The 26,394-nt window shown below is 33.8% G+C and overlaps 1 protein-coding gene across 1 annotated transcript in view; it reads left to right on the top strand.

Annotated features, from left to right (window-relative positions):
* The window catches only part of PKP4 (plakophilin 4), a 227,778-nt gene extending 206,259 nt beyond the window's left edge, over positions 1–21,519 (top strand). Inside the window, 11 exon segments of the mRNA XM_074303392.1 lie at positions 1,388–1,505; positions 2,436–2,627; positions 2,826–2,999; positions 8,115–8,265; positions 11,097–11,292; positions 13,534–13,558; positions 13,560–13,619; positions 13,737–13,854; positions 16,499–16,627; positions 18,503–18,576; positions 20,522–21,519. Coding sequence (XP_074159493.1) covers positions 1,388–1,505; positions 2,436–2,627; positions 2,826–2,999; positions 8,115–8,265; positions 11,097–11,292; positions 13,534–13,558; positions 13,560–13,619; positions 13,737–13,854; positions 16,499–16,627; positions 18,503–18,576; positions 20,522–20,770 — 1,486 coding nt within the window. The 3' untranslated portion in view covers positions 20,771–21,519.
* The last annotated feature ends 4,875 nt before the right edge of the window (positions 21,520–26,394 follow it).

Below are 26,394 nucleotides of genomic sequence, written 5' to 3'. Positions count from 1 at the left end.
GAATGAAATGGCAGTGTGATCTGGAAGCAAAAACAACAACAAAACACTAATTCTATCTTATTCTGCAGTAATAAAATTTAGTATCTTTAATCAGGAAAGTAGTAGTTTTGTTGATTTAAAAAGGGCAAAATCCAAAGTATCAGATTGAGTTCTAGGTATCACATCTTAAAATATATTGGTAAGCTAGAACTTAACTCCAAGAGGGGAACTAGGATAGCAATGGCACAGAAGTATTAGTTTAAGGAATCTTAAGCTGAAAAAAAGTGAAGCCTTGTGGCAACATAACAGTCTTCAAATATTTGAAAGTTTGCAATGTAGGAGAATTAATCTGATTCTACTTGGTCTCAAAGGTCAGTACCATGAGTAATGGGTTGAAATTGAAGGGAGTAGAAAAGACTGGGAGTTATAGATTTGGGCTGAGCTGAAGGAAAACTTCACAATATATAGAGAGATGTCAAAAAAACAAAAACATGGATTTCTGTCCCTATCTGCAAATAAAATTCATGATAAACTCTTGAGGCCTTTTCCTTCTAAAATATTCCATGATTCTGCTTTTTTTCCCCAAATAAGAATGCCCTACTCTGAAAGTGCAGATCATTGTTTTCATGCTTATCTCAGATTCTCTCTACAAAAGAAGAGACAGCCTTTGAATGGCAGTTGGGAATGAGTAAAATGTTGAAAGGAAGTAACTACCTATTAAGCAAAGCCTTAAAGTTGACTATATAGTTCTTAGAACTAATTTAGACTGAGAAGCAGTGAAACAAAAAAAAATTCAATTATTAAGTTAGCAGGTGTAGATAGGAGACAGTTTTACCTGAATTATCTTAAGAGTTGTCCAGATCACGTGTCGAAGACATCCAGCCTATGCACCATATAAGGCCCACCAAATTATTTGCTAAAGCAGCCACAGGTAATGAGCTGAAAAGCTTATAAAACAATTCACCATGGTTTGAGATCTATAAGTTGATAATTTTGTATGGGCCAAAATATAATGTTATAAATATCCAAATGGCCCTTGGCAGAAAAAAAAAGGTTCCTTTGCCCTCTAATCTAAAAGAATTACAAAGTCACTGTTAATCTTTCTAGAAGTTTAAAACCGCATAGTTTATTTAAAGAAAAACCTCAAAGTAAGTTTGGAGTTCCTGTTATTTGATTGTACAAATTGCTCTTACTCTCTCAATCTCCCCCTCTCCCTCTTTTTGATACTGATTATAAGTGAAAATCTTATGTAGTCAACTCTTTGTTAAACATTTCCTAATTACATGTAAAAATAAAATTTAACATTCATTTTAAAAATTTTTGAGTTCCAAATTCTCTTCCTCCCTCACAAACATGTGAATAAGTAAGATATAAATTTTGGAAGTCTCATTATATCTTCATATTTTAGGAATCTCAGTTCTGCAGGAGAAGAAGCACGGAAACAAATGAGGTCTTGTGAAGGCCTTGTGGATTCCTTGTTATATGTGATCCATGCATGTGTGAACACTTCTGATTATGACAGCAAGGTATGGAAGAAATGGAGTCAAGTCACGTCATGAGCATTAAGGGGCCTTGTTTCAGCACACATGCAACTATGAAGAAATAGAAAGACTCAAGTGACAGCCTAGCCATGGGTCTTCATCTGACTTTTTTTTTCTGAAACTTGGCAAAATGACTGTCTTTGTAAAAGCAGCTACTGCCATCTTTCTTTTTCTATCTACTCCCAAATTAAATCAACATTTAATATTCTATTCTATGGTGGGGCTCCCTTATTCCTCTTCTCCTCTTTTCTCTATTGTGGGAAGAGTAGTGCTTGACAAAGTGAGGAAAATGGAGAGCTAAAGGGGAGGGCAGTATAAAAATATTATCTATATGCAGCAGCAAGCTCATGTTTGGAATAAAAACAAGGGAGGAAATAATTGCTTGTTGGTAATGCAAGAGAAGAACTCAGAGAGAGAGAACCTGGAATGAATGTCTGTCATTGAGGAGGGATTGTAACAATTGCTTCTGTGATGATTGCTTTTGTGATTGAAGTAGAAAAAAAGGTAGAATGAGGTTCCATTTGTCATTTAGTGTCTGAATCTTTTACAAAAGTCTTGCCTGTCATTGATCTACTTGATCAGTTTACCTTCAGACATTTTACAAACTCTTAGAAGTATACATGTGAATTTAAGAATATGTTGGTATCAGTTCCATTGTGATATGTTGTGTATCTTGCAAAATTTCTACAACACAATGACTATTTTAGAATGTCCTTATAAACATGTCACTTTGCTAAATCATTTTTCCGTTCTCTTTAAAAATTATTTTGTAAGTTTAGGTATTCATATATGTCATGTTCATATAAAAAAATCTGTCATGTTCATATAAAAAAGCTTTTTCAGTTTATATTTACTTGATGTGAAAGTTGCTTGTTCTGTTTGGTGGCATTAACTCTAAAATGTATTAAATTTCAGACTGTGGAAAACTGTGTGTGCACCTTGAGGAACCTGTCATATCGGTTAGAATTAGAAGTACCTCAGGCACGACTGCTGGGAATAAATGAATTGGATGACTTATTAGGAAAAGAATCTCCTAGCAAAGATTCAGAACCAAGTTGTTGGGGGAAAAAGAAGAAGAAAAAAAAGAGGACTCCACAAGAGGATCAAGTTAGCATTCAATTTGATATGAATTTCATTTTGGGGGGAGCAAAAAATACTATTTTTCTGAGGACAAAATGATAGTTGTTATAGTACTTATCTATCAAATATCTATCAAATTTTAACACAGGTGATTACTCCTACTTTACATATTGACCTTGTTAAAAAAAATGTTTTTTTAACATATTAACATTATTTCTTTTTCAGTGGGATGGAGTTGGTCCCATACCTGGATTTTCTAAGTCTCCTAAAGGGGTTGAAATGTTATGGCACCCCTCAGTAGTAAAGCCATACCTGACCCTTCTAGCAGAAAGCTCCAACCCAGCTACTTTAGAAGGCTCTGCAGGATCACTCCAGAATCTCTCTGCAGGCAACTGGAAGGTATGACATAAATTGCAAATGATTTTTAAGAGATTTCATTCAACCAGAAAAAAATCAACAAGTAAATATTTTTATATATCTGCCATGTTCCCAGTACTCTGCCAAATAATGTCAGAACATCATTTTTAGAGTTGCAATGAATCTTAGAAGTCATCACATCCATCCCCTTCATTCTCCGTATAAGGAAACTGAAGCCCAGAAAAGTTAAGGGACAAACTGGGATCTAAACCTGGGTCTGATTCCAAATCCTCTTTCCAGTGGATGATAATGTCTCCTTGAAAGAAAATATAACCTGTGAAAAAACTAGCAACTTAATGATAAGAACAAAATGTGCATGCATAAAATCATGGAAGAACAACACAATAGGTTATTAAGTGTTTGATTGTCAGTCACCTAGTATTTATTGAGCATCTATTATGTGTTAGGTGGAGAAAGGCAAAAGACAGTCCCTGTTTTCAAGGAGCTCATAGTTTAATTGGAGAAACAACATTCAAACGACTATCTAAAAACAACATATATTATGATAGGTTGGAAATAATCTCAGGTAAAAGATTAAGGTAGAAGAGAAAATGGTTCTTGTAGAAAATAGGACTAAGTTACAAGGTAGACATGAGGAAGAAGAGAATTCAGGCATGGAGGACAACCATTTTAAACATTTAAGAATCAGTAGCTGGAGTAGCATATACAAAGGATCAGCCAAAAAATCAGTGTCTATTACAGGATCACTCAATACATGAAGGGGATTAAGATATAAGAAAGCTTTGAGGGTAGGAAAGAGTCAAAATATTGTATACTTGGAGCTAATAGGGAATCATTGAGGTTTATTGATTTGGAGGAGGCAGGTAAAATGGTCAGACTTGCATTTTAGAAAAATAACTTTGATAATTTGAGTGGTGATAGAGAGCTGAAGCAGGAAGACCAACCAGCAGGTTGTTTTAGTAGTTCAGGTGTGAGATGATTGATTGATACAATTGACTGTGTCCTGTCCTGTGAGCCATGGAGTTAATGCAAGTAATCCATGTCAGTATAATAAATAAGTTTATTTTGAGTTCCCGTTCCTGATTCCATCCTCAAATAAACTTAAGAACTTTTCAGGAAGAGCAGAGGTGTCAAATGCTCAGAATGTATATGGCTCACAACACTCCAGAATGCAGCCTGACTGGCTTAAAATGTAATTGGAAAATACTTAACAAAATAAATGCAGACACAATAAAACAGATAATAGTATATTTTAAAATTAAGTTATCATGCCCCCTATAGAAGTTCCTGTTTCTATTTGAGTTTAATACTACTCTCATAGTCTTTTCTGTAGAAAGTTCCGAGTCTGGTTTGTTTCAGTGAGGCAGCTATTGTATTTGGCAGCTATGGACGGTTATGGTCAAGTGTTGGAGTTAATGTGGTAACTGTCTTTCATTATTACTGAAAGTATCAGTGAAATCCAGTCTTTTTCAGGATGTTTCACCTCCAACTTCTATTGAACTTGAAGTGTATGGAAACATTATTTTTAAATGAATGCCTTTGAAAATTATAATAGTGGTGATAATTAAAATTGATGTAATTTGATTTGTATCTACAGTTTACTTTGTGGAACTATATAGCAAATAAAAATTAGATTTCAAACTGATTTAAAATGTAAACATATTTTAAAGAGTTTTGAGTTATTTTACATGGTAAATTAAAAGATTATATGCACTCCCTTTTTGAAAATCATAATCATAGATGGCATTAAATCAAAGATTATTAAGGATACTAGGAGATTGATAGGCCTCAGGAAACTCATCTTAAAACAAAAGGTATTTGTTCTATTTGTTATATATTTCACAGAGACCAATTTGATAAGCATTTTAGTCCATTAATGTTGCAATATGCTCAGAATTCATACATTGAATTTTTAAAACTCTTTAAGTTTGGCAGAATTTTCATAGGAGCATAGGACTTCAATAGACTTTAGAAATCGTACTCTCATTTTGCAGAAGAGAAAACTGAGTTCTATTTGAGTGATAGCCTACGTTCACTAAGGCCATAAAAGGAGCAAGACCACAGTTCACACCCAAGTCATTCTGACTCCCAGGGCAGGGATCTGTCTGTTTATTATCTCGCCTCCCCTACCTGTGCCATGGAGTCAGATGATAAAATTTTTCATTCCTATTTTTTAACATTAAATCAAGGTAATTCAGCACTCATGAAAGAAAGCAATTAATTAAAATGAACACTTAACCATAGTCCACTGAGCATCATTACAGACATCTCTTAATTTTCTGTTAGCTAATCTATACAGAATTTGAAAGTCTTTTTTTTTTTTAAGTGGACAAATAACCAGAGGTCCCTTTCTATTCTGTTACATGGCTTTTATTCTTATGTTCACTTCCAGATGATTTGGTATACAAAAGAATCAATCTGCAAAGGGGTCATAACATTACTTAAGAGGGTCTAGCTTTAATAAGAAAATGAAAGGTACTGGACTTTTTTTTTTAATTGCTAAGTAACACAAAATTGGAAAGCATTATATACATGTGTGATTGTTTTTTTTTTTCCTTTTCACAACAAAGTTATATTTATGAATGAATGAAAAGATGTTAAGCACTTATGTACTGTCCTAAATATTACCAAGGATGCAAATTTTAAAACCACAATCCATTACTTCAAGGAGCTGAAATTTATATAGAGAGATATTGTATTTAAAGAAATCATAACAAATGAAACTTTAGTTTCTCAGGGATGATGAGTGTGACCAAAAGAGTTCCAAATATTCGCATATCCCTCTCAAGAGCAGTAGCAGAATTGATTCAATCCTGGTTCCAGAACTGGAGGTTGCGGGAATAAGGAAGTTGATTCAATAGCCTGGATGATCTGATGACTATGGAGGAGTGAGCAAAATAAAACAGGGTTGAGGCCTACTTGAAATAATGTTCTCATTTTAGTAAAGACAACCTCCTAGCCTAGGGTTTTTGTCTTCTGTGGCCTCACAACTTTAGGTTTCACCATTCGTTATCTCTTTTAGTCATTAGAAATATAGGTAAAATAATAGAGAATATACAAGATCCTAAAAATATGGTCCTCTTTAGTGTGCACTTATTATTGTCTCTGTTTCTTTAGTCCCTGTACCTGGCACATTGCCTAAGCACAAAGATATATCATGAGATGTCTCCTTAGTCATGTTTAGATTTCTATAATAAAAATAAATGATAATCTAGATTCCTTCCACCTCTAAGAGTCTATCATTAAATATATTCTTTAGCATCTTTTTTTAACACCCCCCCCCCATAAAAATATTTAAGAAATCATTGTTTGGTGTATTGGTCAACCTGCCATCTTGGGGGGTGGAAAGGAAGGGAAAAATTAGAACAAAAGATTTGGCAATTATCAATGTTGTAAAATTACCCGTGCATATATCTGGTAAATAAAAACTATTAAAATATATTAAAAAAAAAAAAAAAAAGAAAGAAAGAAAGAAAGAGAAAGAAAGAAAGGAAATCATTGTTTGAAATTTCCAGATTCGTAGGCAATAAATTTTTTTTAGTCATTCTATCTTGAAGCCAGTGAAGCTATAAGAGACTAAGAAATAGCAACAAAATTTAAAGAAAGAAAAAATAGAATAAAATGAGAAACATAAGAAAAATAATAGATCTGGAGAACAAACCAAGAAGAGAAAATTAAAAAATAACTGGACTACCTGAAAGTTGTGAGCAAACAAAAAACCTTAACCCAATAATGCAAGAAATAATCCAAAAAAATTGTCCTGAAGTGATAGACCATGAGGAAAAAGTAGAAACAGGAAAAATCTACCCAGAACCATCTGATTGATATCCTTTGTGGGAAACACACAGGAATATTTATTGACAAATTTTGAAACCCCCAGATCAAAGAGAAATTTTTGTAAGAACAAGAAAAAAAATTCAAATATATTGAAGCTACAATTAGAATTGTGAAGTATTTAGCAACAACCACAATAAAAGATTGCAGGTCCTGAAATCATATGTACTGACAATCAAAAAAGTAGGCCTGCAGCCTAAAAATATCATATCCAGCAAAATTATCTATAATATTAAATGTAAAAAAAAAAAAAAAAAGGTATATTCAACAAATTTGAAGATTTTCAGGACTTTAACCCTCATTCAATAGAAAATTTAACATATAAGATCCCGGTATCAAAGATCAATTCTAGAGAACTTGACATGGACAGATTATTTCTGTATATAGAAATGCATAGCATATGTTTAAGATTGACAGCAGCAATAGGGCAGCTCAAAAGAAAGATTAGGGCAGAGTAAGTACAATCTGACTGTTAAAAAGAAAACTGCCTAAGAAAAGGTAAAATAGTAACTATTTTATACAAATGAGGTGCACAGGAAGAATAGACACAGAGACACATTAGAGGTGGAAGGAGGCTCATGGTTCTTAAACCTATTCACATCAGAAATGGGTTAAATAGGCAACACTACATATAAAGAAAAGGGATGGACGGAGGGGGAAGCAAAGGGTAGGAAAAGTCAAGGGAGGGATTCATAGGTGGTGGAAGATAAAGTAATTGTGCAAAGTAAATTTGGACCAGAATTAAAGCAGAAGAGTTAGCAGAGATAGGAAATAAGAGAAAGTATGAGTATGAGTCTTTGGGTGTAAGTGTATGTGTGGAATGGATGGGTGGGTGGGTGGGTGGGTATGTGTATAAATATATAAATATATCTGTGCTTAACTATAGCCTGCTAGTGTGGTGGGGGAGGAATGATGAATGGAGGAAAAAAATAAAGTTTAAAAAAAAAAATGCATAGCAGAGACTGAAAAAAAAAATCCGCAAAGAAGCAAAGATGGACACCCATGAATATAATTTCTTCTATTATTGTATATTCTTTCTTGATCTGGTAATTTATTGCTATATATTTTGAATCCTTCCTTATGTTCTGCTAGACACATGACATGTTTTGTTTTGTTTTCCTTTTCTGTTTTTTTTTTAATTAAAGTCATTCTACTTTATCTACTTAAAACAGTAGTATTATATTCTTTGTAACCTTTCATATTTATTTATTTTAAACATAGGAGGACTTTTAAGGCACTGTAACATAATTAAAAGTAAAGTTTCTGTTTTGTGCTACATAAAGGATTTATTTTATTTAATAGTTTGCTGCGTATATTCGAGCTGCTGTCCGAAAAGAAAAAGGTCTTCCGATCCTTGTAGAACTTCTGAGAATGGACAATGATAGAGTTGTGTCTTCTGTGGCAACTGCTTTGAGGAATATGGCATTAGATGTTCGTAACAAAGAGCTTATAGGTATGCTATGAAACCATTCTTGAATTCATATGAAATACACAAGGAAAATGTAATCATCAAATTTTTTCTTTTGAGAAAACCTGAACACAATTATTTGCCTTTACCCAGATTTTTATCTTTTTGACCCTTTTACCAGATTTACCCTTTACCTAGTTCATGCAAGATAAGCTTGGGTAATCACTTTTTTCAGAATAGCAAAGATATATCTGTTATCTTAATAATACTTATATCTGCTTTTTAAATTTTAAGTTTTCAAGCATTTTTTTTTCTAATTCTCCCACACTTGGCATAAGCAGATAGAGCAGGGAAGTAGAATAAGAAAACCAAAAACTTTATAACAAATAAGCATAATCAAGCAAAATAAATTTCCATGTTGTTAGAGTGTAAGTTGTTCTCCTTACTTTTGCTCACTTTCTTGCATAGAGGACCTTTTCTTCTTTCTTAAATTTTTAAGAATCCTTTATTTCAGAATATAAGCCCATTTTAGTGGCTTTTTGACCATGGTTCCAAATTGCTAGACCAGTTCACCACTCCATCAGCAGTGCTTCTGTGTCATTTTCCCAGGACTACACCAATCTTTCTCATTTTTCCTTTTTGTCAGTTTTGCCTATCTAATAGGTGTGACAACCCTCAGAGTTGCTTTAATTTCCTAGTATTAGTGACTTGATGAAATTTCTTATTATAGATAACTGTCCTTTGACCTTTTATCAGTTGGGGACTCCCCATTAAATTTTTCTAGGATTTTTCACCATAAATTTGTAAATCTCTTACCACTATGTACTTTAGCCATGATGCCATTGTAATCAGGTTCTAAATAGAATTGTATATAAAGTTCAGAATTATAAATTAATAATCACTCAGAAAGTGGTGCTATTTTTATAAATTAATATGTTCTTAATGTATTATCTATGTCACGTAGCAGTATGTTGAGCCAGCTCTTTCTATATAGAGATAAAGCTTTCTACAAACCTTCTCTGCTACAGATTCTAGCATGTACCAGGTTGCAGTGTGAGAATTATCATATAACCAGCTTCTGGCCTCATTTAAAAGGAATTTCTTGTGTCTTTAAGGTATACTTATAAAAATGACAAAGCAAATCTGTATGTACTGAAATTCTTTACCTAAGAGATTGCCCAAAGAACCCATTTCAGTGTGACCACATACATAAGTCTCTTTTGACACATATAGTTCAGACCACTTCATTTCATCCTCCATATTCCTACCTCAGCAGTTTGTAGTCCTTAGTTCTATAAGTTTATGGTAGCCCACGGGCTATCAAATCAGGCAAAAAGTAACAACATAATAATAGTCCTTACAAGTAATAATTACTTGCTAAATATTGCTGAGAATCAACAGTACATTAGGCATCTTCTAAAACATAAAATTAAATGTTATATCGTAACACCTGGGTTCAATTATTTTTAGGTAAAAATAATGCCCTCCAATCATCTAGCATTAGGCGTGGCATAAAAGATGGAGAAGGGGAGAATGCAGCAGTGCTTAGTTCATAGTTATACATTCTCACTACAATTGCTTGACACCCAGGTGCAATGATATAATATAGAATAGGTTCCATGAATCACTGTAAATACCCAGGAAATTCCAAGTTTTGTCACAAAACCACTGTATAATGCATAGTGTGAAATTCAGCTGCAGTTTCTCATTTTGCCTTCCCTATTTCATCACAGAATTTCATCCACTGATCATCTTTTTAATAAAGTGAATTTCTCTGCTTTTCCTATTAATGTTTTCTTTGAGTTTTTCCTCTGACATATATCAAATTATGCACATATACAATTAATGCCTCTTTGACTGTCTTTCCCATCTGTTGCTCACCAATGGTATGTAAACAGATGTTTAATAAAAACTCCATTTAAAAGCTATTCAATTATTAGTTCAGAAGAAAATAACAAAATATTTACTTGAGCTTTCTTTAATTTCCTTTTTTCTGTAGTGCAATTATTCCTGTTTGTCAGCTAGTAATTGAAAACTAAAAAAGTTGAGATGTAATCGGTTGGAAGGCAGAGAAGTGAATAGAATATCCATAACAGAGCCCTCCTCTGTTCCTATTCCACTCTCTCCCCCCAAGCTTTCCAAAATAAAAAGCTTTATTTCTATTGCTACTGTCTCCTTTTTGAGGGAAGACAGCAATAATTTCAATTAAGTATTTTCAGTTTTGTATTGGAACTTTCTTTGTTAAAATTACTATTAATATGGGTTCACAAAACCCATTTGTTCATATATAAGGTGTAATGAAATTAACTTATTTCCCAACTAGAACAAATTGATCGGTTCAGTTTTCCATTATGTATTTACAAAATAACAACTACATGCCAGAACAGTGAGATGGTCCTTGTCCTCAATGTGCTTATATTCTGTTAAAAGCAATGTAAAGGCACCTTTACTTGACCCATGTTTGAAGAATAGATTTTTGAAAGCTTCCTGAAAGACTCATGATAGTCTTATTTTTTTCAACATCTAAAATTTCAGATAAGAATCAGATTTCCTGTATTAATTTCAGCTTTTTCTAGCTGATTTATAATAGTTCAACTAAAGAAAATTTGACTATCATACCCTAGTGTGTTCACTTCTTTGTTTATCCCTTCAATAACACAGGGCCATAAACATCCTAAATGATTCTTTAATGTAGAATTTAATGAAATACTGAAGATCACAATAACTATTTAGAATAATTATTTTCCATTTAGCTATGAAATTTGCCTTTATCTTTTTTATTTTTGGAATTTATCCCTTGTGATATATATCATACAACAGAATTTTGCAGTAGCTAGTAGATTTTTTTAATGAATTTAATTTTTTTAATTTGGCAGGTAAATATGCTATGCGAGACCTAGTAAATCGTCTGCCAGGAGGCAATGGGCCAAGCATCTTGTCTGATGAGACCATGGCAGCAATCTGCTGTGCTCTGCATGAGGTCACCAGTAAAAACATGGAGAATGCCAAAGCCCTGGCTGACACTGGAGGGATCGAGAAACTAGTGAACATAACCAAAGGGAGAGGGGACAGGCAAGTGTTCTGTCGTAAGGAGCCACCACTGTGAGGATTCTGTTCCTCTCATCACTTGATGAAAAAGGATCTTCATAAAAAATGAATTTTCTTCTGAAAAGGATTTATTTTTCCTTTCCTTATAAGTTGATAAATTTAGTTTCCCACAGCTACAATCCGTTTTGTTAGAGGAGCAGTTATCTGGCTTGTATTCCTTTTATTGTTTTTATTTTGTTTGCAATACCTGCCACTCTCTCATTGGTGCCACCATTTCTAAAGTGCCAGGTATCTGTATAATAGCATACTGTAGAGTCATTGTTTGAACCTCTTAGGATAATAAGCATGAGCTTAACATTGGATATTAAGACTAGTCTAGAACATATCTTCTGTTCACTTACTCCTTTTTCCCAGATCTGCAGCTAACTATAATAAGGAATATTATATTTTGCCTCGGAATTCCACTCTCAGCTGCATATTATAGCATTAAAATACTTGCTCTTAGTCAGTATTGATCATATATCCTCTAGAAGTACACTTTATTTACTTCAAGATGAAAGCCAGTTGAGAAAGTAGCAAACAGGTATATTAGTAGCACAAGGAATATTTTGGAAAATGCTGTGGCAAGGATCAAGGTTATAACGTTCCTTTAGCCTGTTCATCGATATTAACCCAAAGTAGAATTCCCCAAAGAAATGATAGATTGAGAAGACTTGGCATATTCTATACCATAATGATAAAAGAGCCCCTCAAAAGAGTGGGATAACTGTCATCTGAAATAGGTAGCATCCTAAAACTTATCCTTAAATAAGCATACTCTGCTTAACATTACCTACATCAAAACTGCCTAGCAGCATTACTACAAACTCCACTCTGGAACACATGTAACAAAATGAAGATCCCCTTTGGTGGAAACTGCAAATAGACTTTAGTGTTTAGACAAATCAGAAAATGGAAGTTTAAAGTGACACGAATAACTACAAGGAATAGCTTTCTATCTTCTCACTATCTTCTTCTCAAGGGTACCCTTGAAATTCTAAAGCAAGAGTAGTCAAAGTGTTCCTGTGGTTCAACTAAGTATGAAGAATTAGGCCAAAAGAAAGGGCAAATTTAGCGATATGAAGACTCCAAAGGAGTCTCCATCACAGGACCCACCATGAACACAGATGAATATACAGAAGCAGATCATATTCATCATTGGTTAAGTGAGAAACCTCGGAAATGCTAAGGCAAGGGATAAAATAAATTGTGACAAGAATTGAGTAGATTATTACCATTATATCAGACTATTTTTTAAAAATTCTTAATAAAAGTCCAAATTTTGATCAGAAATTCTCCTCTACATATATATGTGTGTGTGTGTGTGTGTGTGTGTGTATAAACATGATTGATATAGAACTAAGTGGTCCCTTGGCCTCTGATCTTAAACCAATAAAATTCTTGTTTAATGAAGTGTTTGTAGAAGTTTCAATAGAGATTTTCCAAACAGAAATTTGAATGTAGTAAAGGACATGTAGATGCCCTCTGAGTCCCTTTCCAACTCTTAAAATTTGCTTATTCTCCCACAAAGCTAAAGGGTTATATTAAAGCCAAATTTTGTATATTAAAATCCATTCTCAAAAAAAAAAAAAGAATGCATCCTTGAAATTGACTTTTTGAGTGCTCAGTTTATGATTTCTTCTAGATTCCCAAATGGCTATTCCCTATACTGTCAGTGTTCTTAAATATCACTCCTTCATGTGCCTTTTTTCCATCAATAGAAGGCTGACTATAACACTTAGTGAAACATTAGCACCCATGACATACTCATTAAGTGCTAAGAAATGATGACCTAGTTCCTTTTGTCTTCAGAGGTCAGGTGGACTGATTGTTGTTCCTTAGACACCCAGGATGTAGGAGATAGGTAGTTACTGGCAAAGGAAAAGTTAAGACCTAGAAAAGTTGTGTGGCTGCTACCTAAGGGAACACTTCCTCTACATTAATTATTCCATGTGATGTACACTTCTTGCTGTGAAAAGCTAGTGACCTTATATGTTCACTTCTAAGTTTCCCCCTCCTCCCAAAGCTTGAGTGTGACCAATTCCCAAACATTAGATTACAATGATCATTTTTCTAAACAGCTTTTGTGTGCTGGAGTTCTTAGAAGGACGACTTCCTGTCCATTTGTTTATGAACTGAATCCTGTCAGGTGGAGTCTGATATTTTGCTGTTCAGACTGTTTCAGAGAAGGACCTGAATTCATTACCCTAACTCTCTCTTATGTAGATCATCTATGAAAGTAGTGAAAGCAGGCAGCCCAGGTATTGAACACGTTATGGCAATATCGAGACCTGCGGAGCATTTATAAAAAGGTGCAGTACAAAGATAACTCTGGCATTTATTATTCAAGAACACATTCCTAATATTTTATAAGAAAATGTCATGATTGAATTTGAAAGCCTTTTTTATTTTTTCTTTTAACACCACAGGATGGGTGGAATCAAAATCATTTTATTACACCAGTATCAACATTAGAGCGCGAGAGATTCAAATCACATCCTTCCCTCTCAACTACCAACCAACAGATGTCACCTATCATTCAATCAGGTCAGTAGGGAAATGGGCTCTTAGGAATATATTGGTTTCTATCCCTCTTGCCATTTTTATCTGCCTACTTCAGAACCTACCATTCCCAATCCTCCACTAACCTTTATTTGTCTCTAGAAATTGTATAGATCTTCTCCTATCCTTTAAAGCAGCATTTCTTAATCTAGGATCCACAAATTTGGTAATAGTTGGGGGGCGTTTTGTGGGGGGGAATGGGGAGTAAAATTTTTTATTGTGTATGTATGGGTTAAAGGAGTTAGTCTTTTAAAAACTAAAATATGACAGCAAATATGAGGAAGAAACTAGGCCTCCAGCTATTCTCTGCAGCTGAAGGAAAGTACAATAATTAACCTGTAGAGAAAAACAATGTGTTGTTTTGTTTTTTTTTCTAGTTGTTTATACCTTTTTGTTGCAAGGCAGAATGATTATAACTTTTCCAAAGTCTTAAATTACTACCATAAGAGATTTTAAAGATTATATTTTAATATAATTAGTAATCCTCTGTAGTTGATTTTATGCCTGTTAAAACATTCTTCTGAAAAATGTTTCATATGCTTTATCAGCCTACCAACAAGGTCTGTGACACACAAAAGAAGCCTTGCTTTTTACTGAGGATCCTATATGCTGTTGAGTTCTCTGTCTGCTATATTTCAGGTTATGATCACCTGATAACTTATCCTTTGCTTTTCTTAATGTTTAAACCTTTATAATAAAAAGAGACTCCAATCTTCTACCTGAAGGATCAATAAACATGGTTGTTGTACTTCAAGCCAAGAATGCTACATCTTGTCAGGGTCACATGTCACAGGGACAAATAGATGCCAATAATTCTAGCAATGTGAATTGGGAACTCTTTCTTTTATTCCTTACTAGTAGAACTTTTAACTTCAGAGAGAAAAGCTTTTTCTGGCACTAACAGAAAAAGCATGGAAAATGACTATGAAACCAACAAATGAGTTTGATAAATATAATTTTTAACTTAAAAAAAGGTGACAGTGATGAATTTCTTGTGCCTTATTGGCTTTAAAACAGTTTAGGCTAAATTAGAACCTTCCATTGTACTCTATCCATAGCAGCCATAGCTTATTTCTTATGTGTATAAATGTGACTAAAAATGAATATGAGATTAGTACTTCTTGTCACATAAGCTAACATCTCACTTTATTTCAAGAAATCTTTTGAAATTATGTCCAGACTTACATGAGCCTTAGTTTTTTTTTTAATTATACTTAACTCTTAAAGGAAACCCTCGCCTATTTTATAGTTCCTGAGCTTTCAAGTTTAGCCTGAGGCAACTTGGCTTTCTCAAAAGGCTCAACTTTCTTTAGGCAGTGAGGATGCTAGAAGTAGAAGTAGCTTCAAGGGAGCTGTTAGGTGAGATGCCTAGAGGTACTTCTGTTTTTACAGGCACCTCTTAAGACATGTATGCAGATTATTCTAATACTTCACAAAATACCAAAGCAAAATATGTTTTGGTTTCTGTATTTATCATTCTTTGATAATTTAATATTAAAGCAATTTTTTAACTTTCATTTCTTAATCTTGCTTTTAGGATTGATGATAGGTTAGCAGGTACTTTCCCTGTGCTTGGTACCTTCTTATGGTATTCTTATTTTCAATAAGAATCTGAATGCAGATCCATCCCATGTGATTTGAAACTTTGCTCCTAATTACGTTCATTTTCCTCTAGTAGAACAAATGTTTATGTTAAGTTTTATCCATACAAATGCTATACAGTACAAAATTAGCACTACCAAGGATTAAGGTGCATCACTATCAAAGATTATCCTTGGCAATGTTAGCAAATAATTAATTGGAGTTTAATTATGATGAAAGCAAGATGAGTTTTACAATGAAGGGGGGGAAAGTTTTCTAAAAGTTTCCCATTCAGAATTAAATTAATTATTCCCTCTAACTCTTCAGAAAAAATTAAAAGTGTATAGGAGATATTTTTTCCTATCATTCACTATTTTAACCATTATTATAGTAGACTTCACAGTTCTTTTAAAGAGCTGATCTTCCCATTTTCATCAGAGTTTCACAATAAGCCTGGACTATTACATTTCCTAGAACTTAGAATTGACGGCAACTTAAGTTATTCTGAAATCCCAATGCTTCTCACATGGGGTAGTTTGGAATAATTAGAAAGTAAGCATACTATCTCTTTCTTTTATGCAGAAATTCAATAGATATATGTTTCAGTGGCTTGTTGATTTTTTTTTTTTTTTTTGGTAAATAATTGAAATGAGAAAAAAATAGCAAATATAACTCTTAAGTAACTGCTATATTCTTATTTACCTAATCCAATTCATTGGTATACGTTTGAAAATTATCCATTTCTTCAGAACAAATTTAAAACAGGGAAGCTCATATTTTAAGATAATATAAAGTAGTATTACTAGTAGACTCTCTGCCCAAGTTCCAAGATAATTCCATTTAGAACTAGCCGTATTTTGCTTCTTGTCTTGTTAAATGCTTGACTACTCTTACATTTCACAGCACCTTTCATATCTGATTTTATTAGCAAACTACTGAAGTATTTCTAATCCCTGACCTTTATTTTTCATGGGAAGATTTTACTGAGACACTAACAATCTTCTTCCTTTCCTTTTCTCTTTCTCCTTCCTTTTTTTCCTTTCTTCAGTTGGCAGCACATCTTCATCACCAGCACTGTTAGGAATTAGAGAACCTCGCTCTGAGTATGATAGGACACAGCCATCTATGCAGTATTACAATAGCCAAGGTGATGTCATACATAAAGGCATATATGCTGGTAAGATACCAGTTAGGTGTATGATACGGTACTTTGCAATGCTATTTGTTTCCAAACACATCCTCTGTGTGGGAAGCTATAATATGAATTATTTGAAAAGTCTTGCACTCCTGTATTGAGATATTCCTCCAATAGCAACCTAGAAATAATCAATTCCATATTCCATTTGCATCTGCTACTCCCCACTTTCCTGGCTTTTATGATTTTCAGTAAAATGTACTACTTTAGTAAACTTCAGGACCATCACTGACTGCAAAAGGTTTTTGTGTAAGTAAAAACAGGTGTATATCTAGATGGGAAATGAGTTAGCTGCTCTCTGGTACAGTTACTTATGTTTCTACTCTTTTCCCCATTTCTTCGGACACTTTATTTCTTTTTTACTTTGTGTATCAAAACTCTACTTTCTTTATGACTTTTAGGTATATTTTAAGAGTGGCAAAGTTCCAAAATTCACAAATAAGAAAGAGAAAGATGTGTATTTGTAGAGAAAAATTCAGAAAGTAGTAAAATGTATCTCCCATGAGACTAATATGTTTAAATGAATAAAATATTGTTGTGTTAAATTAATGCTTTCATACCTTATGTAGAAAGTTTTGCCCAGGATTTATTTGAGAGCATGGTCTTGAATAGTTGTAAGGATTTCATATTTTCTACACTTTTGAATGTCTTGTAAATTATAATAACTTACAGATTTCAAATAAAGCAGAATGAGCCACAGAAGGAGGTGGGGAAAGGGACACTTCATGTTCAAAAAGCCTATTTATTTAAAAAAAGAAATAAATAAAAGCTAGTGTCAGTTTAACTACTGCTGGGGGAGTAATCTCACTCGGTCTGTTGTCTTTTAAATTGTGATTTCATACAACTGTTTACTAATCGTGTATTGTTACTATGGCAATTAATAGCTACATAGCATTGCAGTTGCTATATTTCAAACATAAAGCTTTTTCCAAGAAAATGCACGTTAAAAACCTGTATTTGTTAATTTGAGATTTGCTGCAGCTTGCTTTGTTCTAAAGATCCTTTCCAGTTTGCAAACCCTTCTAATTTTTCTATTTGTATCTTCTTTTACTTGCATCAATAAACTAATTTGTTCCAGGTATGTTTTATTTTTCCTCATTTTGTTTTAAATCTATATCTTAACATTAAAAATAGAGTAAAGAGAGCTAATTACAGTATCAGAACTCTTTTCATGGACCCTCATGGGAACAAATTTGTCTGTTTCTTATGACTGTAAGAGGCATTTGGACTTGCAGCAAGAGTATCATGTGTATGTTTGTCTTACAAATTAACCCCTTCAAACTCATATTAATCCTCTCTTTTAACTAGAGTGTTAACACAAACTGATATTTTGAAGGCATTCAGCTTTGCATATTATATTTCTCTTCCTTTCCTTAATAATTTAACTTAGAAACCCTAGAAAGACAAATGTTGCTCCTTTTCTAGCTTGAAATGTCCTTCTCTGGTCCAAGAGGCAGAACCCAAGAACTCAACAAAAGAGATCTTTCTTATGAAGCTGCTTATGTTTGCAAAAATTGAATCACCTCAACAAACCTTGTTCACCCTGCTCAGCAGTTAAGGAGAAAATGTTCTGATATATTCTGCATTGCCACAGCTTGCATTAGCAGTTTTGTCACAAGAGTATATATGAGGCATATGTTTGCTGTAATCATTAGTGCTTGATGGTTCATAAGAAGTGAAGTTAAGTCTCTGATTCCAAGTTGCTGACTTATAAGCCTGAGAGGGCTACAGAGAAGAGCAGGTCTTATCTAGGCTTAAACTCAGGACATCATTGGCCATAGTGTAGTCAAACTGCAGAGGCTAATGGATCTAAGTGATGAAGCACTAGTTTTAACTTCATAAAATATTTTCTTACAGGCTCCAGCAAACCTTCACCAATTTACATCAGTTCCTATTCCTCACCAGCAAGAGAACAAAATAGACGGCTACAGGTGAATTTGCAATCTCATTTTAAAAGAATGCTGATAGCAGGGATCAACAACACATAATAAAATCTTTATACTAAACTAACACCATTGAGCCTTTCACTTGATATCAGCTGCTTGAGCAAATTTCTTTTCTGAAGCATTCTCAGATACTTGAGTCTGAGAATTGATGCTGTTAACAATACCACACAGATGATGGAAACCCACCATCCATTGCTTTCATAATCCATTCTGAAAAGTCTTTAAGCATACTGGAGATCATTTATCCTGTGATAGCCTTCCCCTGCCCATTTTTGGTCTAAGCTTGAAAATCTTTTCTTTTCTCCTCCTCTGTGTGGGGAAGAGTTAGGGGCCACATCCTTCACTGTTCACTTTTGGGAAAGAACTCTCCTCCTTTTCAAGTAGGCTGTCTACAGCTTTCCTGGCTAATGGTTTTATAGGGCATATTAAGTCCTGGCTGCTCTGGGTTAGTTATTGAAGCCAAGATTTGAGTTAGTCCCTGCTGTCTGTCTGAAGTTGGAATTAAAGGATATTCATGAACTCCGCTCTCTCCTTTAATGATGTGTTGTTTTTTCCTTCTGTCTCTGAAGTTATAATCTTATAAACAACTTGAGATTTTTCTTGAGTTAATGAAGAATTAATTCTATAATTCATCAAAATTTTAAGAAATTAAAATGTTGACATTACCTGAAGAAGTCATCCAATTCATCTTGTTATGCTCCAGTACAATCTAAGCAAAATCTAGTACCACCATCATTCCTCAAAAAAAAAAAAAAAAAAAGTGAAAATTCCACACTTTCTCTCATTTCACAACTTTTACCACCAAAGAAGGTTTTTTATATCTACCCTGAACCAATCATACTATAGTTTCTTGAGGGGGGGAGGGGGACATGTTTAGGTTGTTTTTTTGTTTGTTTGTTTGTTTGGTTTTTTAAGGATTGTAAGAATCATACCTAACAAGTTAAAAAGGAAGAGTTTAGACATAATCTTCTCTGTAATATTGGAAATTTAATCCTATATCGTGGTATTGACATCATATGTTGTAATTTGTTAAATGTTGCAAAGTTATTTATAAGAAATTGACATAGTGATGAGAGAATGAAATAATTGGGCCATAAAGCCTAATTTTGTTTTTTGATTATGTTTGAAGTACCAGAATGTAGCATGATATGCACTGTCATTGTTGTCTCCTTTCTCCTAACTAGGTATAATCTTTATATTTTAAATATGTGTGTTAGTATCATGTGTTTGCCTCTCTATCCATATTTACTTCCAAATTATTCTTCCCTTAACTAACAATTGCCTCTCCTTCTACAATACTTATTGTAGAAGCAGAATTTTGAAAGCATTTATATCCACTGTTCACCAAAATGAGCAAGGTTGAGAATTGTCTCCTTTAGAATTGTGGGAATCAAAATGACACCACAAAATAAAAACTGTCTTTGAGTAAAATTTTGAAAATTGACTTTGAAAGAGATTGTACAATTAAATTTTATTGTCTAAGGTACATCCCTTCCATCACCACCCCGACCAAAAAAAAAAAAAAAGTCAAAAAAATAATTTCCAAATGATCTTGTATTTTCAAAGCACATGACTGGCAAAATCCTGGCTGATCAAAATAAATGTGCAAAAATTTGACCTTCTTTATTATTCTGTACGTTTCCAGGTAAACAACCTGGTATCTTGACTTCTCATAACCCTGATTCTATTCCTACATGATGTCATCAATTGACAGCTCAATATATTCACCTGTAGATTTAAAGCTGGTTGGGATTTAGGGTTTACAGAAACTTTAAAGTCCTCTAATCAATGTACTGAATTCTTGTCTTGTTTTATCAACATAAGTCCATGAATTACTGTCCTAGATATTTAAAAAGGAAACACACATGTTTTTCCTTAAATTCACATTTCAAAAGATTACTTTTATTTATTTTTTTCATTTTGTCAACAGCATCCACAGCTGTATTATAGTCAAGATGACACCAACAGAAAGAACTTTGATGCATACAGATTGTATTTGCAGTCTCCTCATAGCTATGAAGACCCTTATTTTGACGATCGAGTTCACTTTCCAGCTTCTACTGATTATACAACACAGTATGGACTGAAATCAACGACGAATTATGTAGACTTTTATTCCACTAGAAGACCTTCTTATAGAGCAGAACAGTACCCAGGGTCACCAGACTCTTGGGTGTAGCATCAAGAAGCTCAGTAGAGAAACTTTTTTTCTTCCTAACCTTGTTTCAGTTGAGGAGGAGAGATACGTTTTCTAATTTGATGGTGAAACATGCAAGTGAAATGGAAGGAACAAGGGAAGAGGCATTTTTTTTTTCCTTTGAGGAATTATCAGGAAAGTGAGGAAAGCATTGGAAGAGAACTTTATACCTCTGCTTAGGAATTAGATCTAATTACTTGTAGTTCCTGTAGTGTGGTGAAGGTGTGGGCAATGTGATGAAAGGTTTGAGAAATGGGTAAAGTGAGTTGGGAGAATGTGTAGATCAAATCAAATTACAGATGATTTTTATGTGAATAAAGTCATGTTCTGATAGTTTGTACAGAAAAAAATAAAATGGATGCCCTTGTTTTATTGCTATTACTAAATGTCAAGATTGTATGCTATTATGTCTTGTAAATTTCTTTTGTTGGTGTAAATATGAAAATGCCACATTGGTTAAAAGTGCCATCATTTGTAATGCAGTGTGTCATTTTAAAAGAAATTTGAAAAGCTAACAATTAAAAAAAAAATGGGAGACCCAAGAAACTTATCAATTTTTAAAATACCTTTTTTTTTGTTTGTTTTAAAAATGATAGTGTAATTTGGAAGCACAAAGTCCAGTCCAGTATAGCAATGCCATTCCCATTCCCTGCCTTTTTCATAGGACACTTCACTGCCATTTTCTATGCACATGGAAGAAAAATAAATGTGAAAGTTTCATCCATGGAAAAGTGTTCCTTGCTCATTTTTATTTTCTGTATGTAATACGGAGAAACAAATTTAATAAATGTGAAATCTAATTGCATGTTGTAAGCAGCTTAAGTATATTAAACCATTTTTATTTTTTCCTAATATCCATTTAAACATTTTCATGCCTGATGGACTACATCAAAGAATGATGCCTCACTACAGTTTCTAGTTTAAGGCTTTTTTTTCCTGAAAAAATATTATGAATTTCATGTACTTTGAAGGCTTATCATGTTTTAATTTGACTACTTGTGTCATAGGCAAACTATCTTCTTCTAGCAATATGGCTTCAATCAGCTAGTATAGAATCTGCTTAGCTAGCATTTGTATCAAAGCGTAATAATCACAGGAGTACAGTATTTGTGAATTTCCCTTGATATACTAATGAATCTTAAAGCCCTAGAACTCCAGATCATCTTAATAAGTAGGGATTTCATCTAATGAACCTTTGTTAGAATTCCTCAAGAAAAGGTTGAATAGAAGAATGACATGAAGTAGGGAGTCTTATTCCCCAAAGACTCAGAACATTACATGAAGCTATATACAATTCACAGCTTCCTTCCTTTCTATCAGTGATGAAGAAAAAATAGTTCCAATCCCAAACTCAGTAGCAGAACTCTTTGTTACCTTGAGAGTTCTTCCACCAAATTCAGTCAAGCCCAATATTAATTTATACCCCAGAAACTCAGCAAGAAAATCACAGGGGTATATTGTTTAAGCACAGATTAATAAGGTGTGTACATATTTTGTGACTATACCTATAAAGAAACCCAAAGAGAAAATGCTTATCTGAGAATGTTTTTTTTTTTCTGCTGAGGCAACTGGGATTAATGACTTGCCCAGGGTCACACAGCTAGGAAGTGTTAAGTGTCTGAGGCCATATTTGAACTCAGGTCCTCCTAACTTCAGAGCTGGTGCTCTAACCACTGCGCATCTAACTGTCCCTGATGCTTGTCTCTTTAAAAAAAAAAAAAATTATTGAGATTTAGTCATGATCAACGTGGGAGGGGACCAGAGAGAAGAGAGCAGTCATTCCTGAGGTTATAAACTTTGGGAATTTTGCATCAAAGAAATGAAATGAAATGAAAATATTAATTCATGGGAAAGGAGTTGCCAGTACCCAAATGCTTTTGAAAAATGTAAATATAATCCTACTTTCCAGACTTTTCTGAGCATCTTTTTTATAAGTATTATCTCCGTGGAATTCAAAAAGACCCTTCCAGAAGTTAATCATGACTATTTCTGCTTTGTAAAATTTCTGTGATTAATCACTGAACAGCCTTTGATTTTAATCAAGTGGAAAATTCTTATCCCTGGATGGAAGCTGAATTTCCTTATTTGGGAGAATCAAAAAACAAAACACCTATCTGTATCTAGTTATAGTTGTTTAAATCACATGGTTTTAGCTACCCCCCTCATGGGCTTTATTCCAGGTAGTCATGTGGGCCCAATTTCTTCACTAAGAAAGGCTAATACTTGAAAAACTATACCTGTATCAGGTGGTATAGAGTCCTTGCTACCAAAGTTTCCTGATGCCCCAATTTCATTAGCGTGATGAACAGTGATCATACAGGGGGACGGGGGAAAGATATCTTAAATTGAACTTTTCCCCACAATTTTAACAAATCCAACTCATTATTAAGCATTTTTATGTGTAAGGTATTAATCTAGATGCTTGAGAATATAAACATGAAAAGTAATCCTCTATTCCTCTACCCCTAACAAATTTAATAAAAGTTAATAGGACTTGTAATAAGTATTATACAAGAGAGCTATCACTTTCAGCCAGAGGAATCTGGTAAGAAGGGGAGGTGACATCTGACCTGGACTTTTAAGAGGCAGAAAGGTCACAACAGGCAGAATTGTGGAGCAAACCAGTGTCCCTCAGTAGATAGGTTATGCAAGTTAGGAGAGAGCAAAAGGTATTGAACAAGGTCAGGGAATAGTGTTCTGTTTTGCTAAAATAAAGAGTACATTGGTTAGGTAAGTTGGAGCTTTAAATGAGAGACTGAGGCATCTTTATCAGCAGGAAAAGATTTAGGCTCTTTCAACAACTGCCAGAACTAGAAGTAGAATACTTTATATCTCAGCTGATTTTTGTGCTTGAAAGTTAATTATGATAAGCAAGAAAGTAGTTATGCATGTTAATTAGCCCAATAATCCAAAATAATAACCTAGAAATTTCATTTTAATCAAGTATTTCTCCTTAGAGATCATATCTATAGCTAGGAAATGACCAGAATCAAAGAACTGAATTTCGTTGGTAAAATTCCTTCTCACCTATTCCAGGCAGCATTAATAGGCTTAAAATCTAGCTAGCTACTCAGAAGGGAAAGGGAAATCTACTTGAGGGCATTTTTGCCTTTTTAACCGGAACTTAGCACATAATAGGCCCTTAATAGATGAATACTAAGTTGAATTGATATGGCTTTAGGAGAAAAAATGGAGGTTGGGAGAGGGAGAGAGACTGCAAAACTAACTGGATAATTCAAAAAACTGGAAAATCAACTCTTGAATAAAAGAGTCAACTGCGTTTTCTTACATATAAAAATAAATTAATTTTGTTAATTAAAGGTGGTTATTATTCTTTCCCTACAGCAAATAGTGACATGGAGAGTTCAGCTTTTGAAGAAAAATGTGAGCTAGAACTCATGTAGCCAAACTATTCAGTTACTTAGCCAGAGTTTCCCTTCTCTATAAGCTGCACTACGTATCACTCTGAACAGAGAATCATTTGAAAGCTGTTCAAGAATGGAGCCAAAATCATAACTTTTCCTTATTAGATTAACACTCAGTTTGTGAGCAAGTATTACTTCACTAGTTTTGGTTTATAAGAAGATTTTTCAGAGTTATCAGAATGATAAAGTACCTTTGTTGGCAATTTTAAAGATATCAGATATGTTCCATTTTGCTCAGTTGTTATTCATGTCTGACATTTCCTTAAAGTGTTACTTCTTAAAGCAATCAGTAATGAGATTTTAAAGCCCACAGGCTACTAAACCCAGCCAGGAATAGATTCTTAACAGTATTACTTTAAAAGCTGGATTTTACTGATTCTGACATATTAGAGCCCTTGCTGGGAGAAAATAAGGGCATACATTTGTTATTTCAATTCATTAAAATTATTCATTACAAAAATAAGCAACTCCTTCGTGGCTTAACAACAGCCAAAATCTTGGGGAATAACTGTTCTTAATTTGACCATGATGAAACCTGAGCTATTTTCATACAAGGTAGATAGATGCCACAATAAATGGAGTGCTGGACTTGGAGTTAGAAAAACCTATGTTAGAATCTTGAACCAAGACATTCAGTAACTTGTGACTTTTCAGCCAAAGTTTCTTCATCTGTTAAATGGGGATAATAGCATATAACTTCTAGGGGAGTTATGAGGATAAAATGAGATAATATTTGTAAAATGCTTTGCAAACCTTAAAGGACTATATCAGTGCTAGATGGCAGACTGAAAATTTTGTATAATATCATTTTGATACATAGCTTTATTATTTTAGAGTGAAAAAATAGCACTAGCGATGAAATTTTCCTGAAGAAAGCCTATGCACAATTATGAAAGATCAGGATTCTACAGAACAATTTGTAAAATAGAGGAACATACTTTATTAATTTTACCTCTTTTGATCAAGGTTGTGATCAATTACCCAGGCTCTGTTAAAAAAAAAAAAAAATTCTGCCAGCCATTACCCCCTTTAAAAAAAAAAATCACTAAAATACTCAACATGTGAAAAATAATTACTAAGAAAAACATGAATTAGAACCAAAAAAGTCCATTTTATTCCACTTTTTAAAAAAATACAGAAATTTCAGATTTTTACAAAGGAAATAAATTGGAGGTGATTATTACCATTATACTCATAGCAGATTTTCTTTGAACTATGGTATCTAGGAGTATATTTGAAATTCCACTTAATTTACAAAAGTTCAGTTCATACGCTTTTAAAGAAATGCATCTTGTATTATAAGAGATATGACCTCAGAAAGGATCTTAAGAGAGCTTAAAGATTTAGAGCTAAAAATGACCTCATGTCACTGGTTCAATTCTTTCATTTTATATCTGAAAAAAAAAAAAAAATGATACCCCAGAAGAGAAGTTAAATAAATTGTACATGATCACACATGGAGTTATTTCACAAAGCAGGATCCTTTGATTCTAAATGCAGTGCTTCTCACTGTACCACAAATGGCCAGTATCTTTGGTATTAGTTCACTTCCCAATTTGAGAAACGTGTACAAAAATAAGCTTTAAAATAATCCCTGGAAGTCTATTTAGAATATGTGGCTAGAGGAATTTGTACCACCCTTCATTTGATCCAATGGCCCAGCTAGAAATCTGGGTAAGGGTGGCAGCCAAGCCAAAGCCCCCCGAAACAACTGTCTTTGAGCAAAACTCTAAAGAAGAGTTAGCTGAGAAGACAGGTCAAAAAAATTCAGGACTGAGAAATTAATGGATTTTTAAATGCTTCCTGGTTGCAGAGAAGGCTTTGTATTAAATGACAAACTTTGCTGCGGGTCAAGAAAATAACTGTTGGAGCTCGAATGAAATACTGCAATTTCTTCATTAGCTTGCAACTGTGCCTCCATGGGAGAAACAAAAGATTCCTGTGATGATTGTCATTTCATATGCCCAATTTCTGCCTACTTTGCAAGGTTGCTGCTGTTTGCCAGCCTGAAAGAGACAGTTTGTTTTCCTTTCTAGGAGATGATGCAGCCATTAAGAAGCTGCCTATAGAGACCAACTTTACAAAGTTAGTGCTTTTGGGTTCCTACTTTATTAAAACATTTCTATCAAACTGTCGCTGTTTAAAACTGTTCCTTTGCCAATACCTACCACTATAGTCACC

Source organism: Sminthopsis crassicaudata, chromosome 3, assembly GCF_048593235.1.
Source record: "Sminthopsis crassicaudata isolate SCR6 chromosome 3, ASM4859323v1, whole genome shotgun sequence".
Classification (NCBI taxonomy): Eukaryota; Metazoa; Chordata; class Mammalia; order Dasyuromorphia; family Dasyuridae; genus Sminthopsis; species Sminthopsis crassicaudata.
The sequence above is the reverse complement of the archived record's forward strand: the minus strand, read 5'-3'. Positions and strand labels throughout refer to the sequence as shown.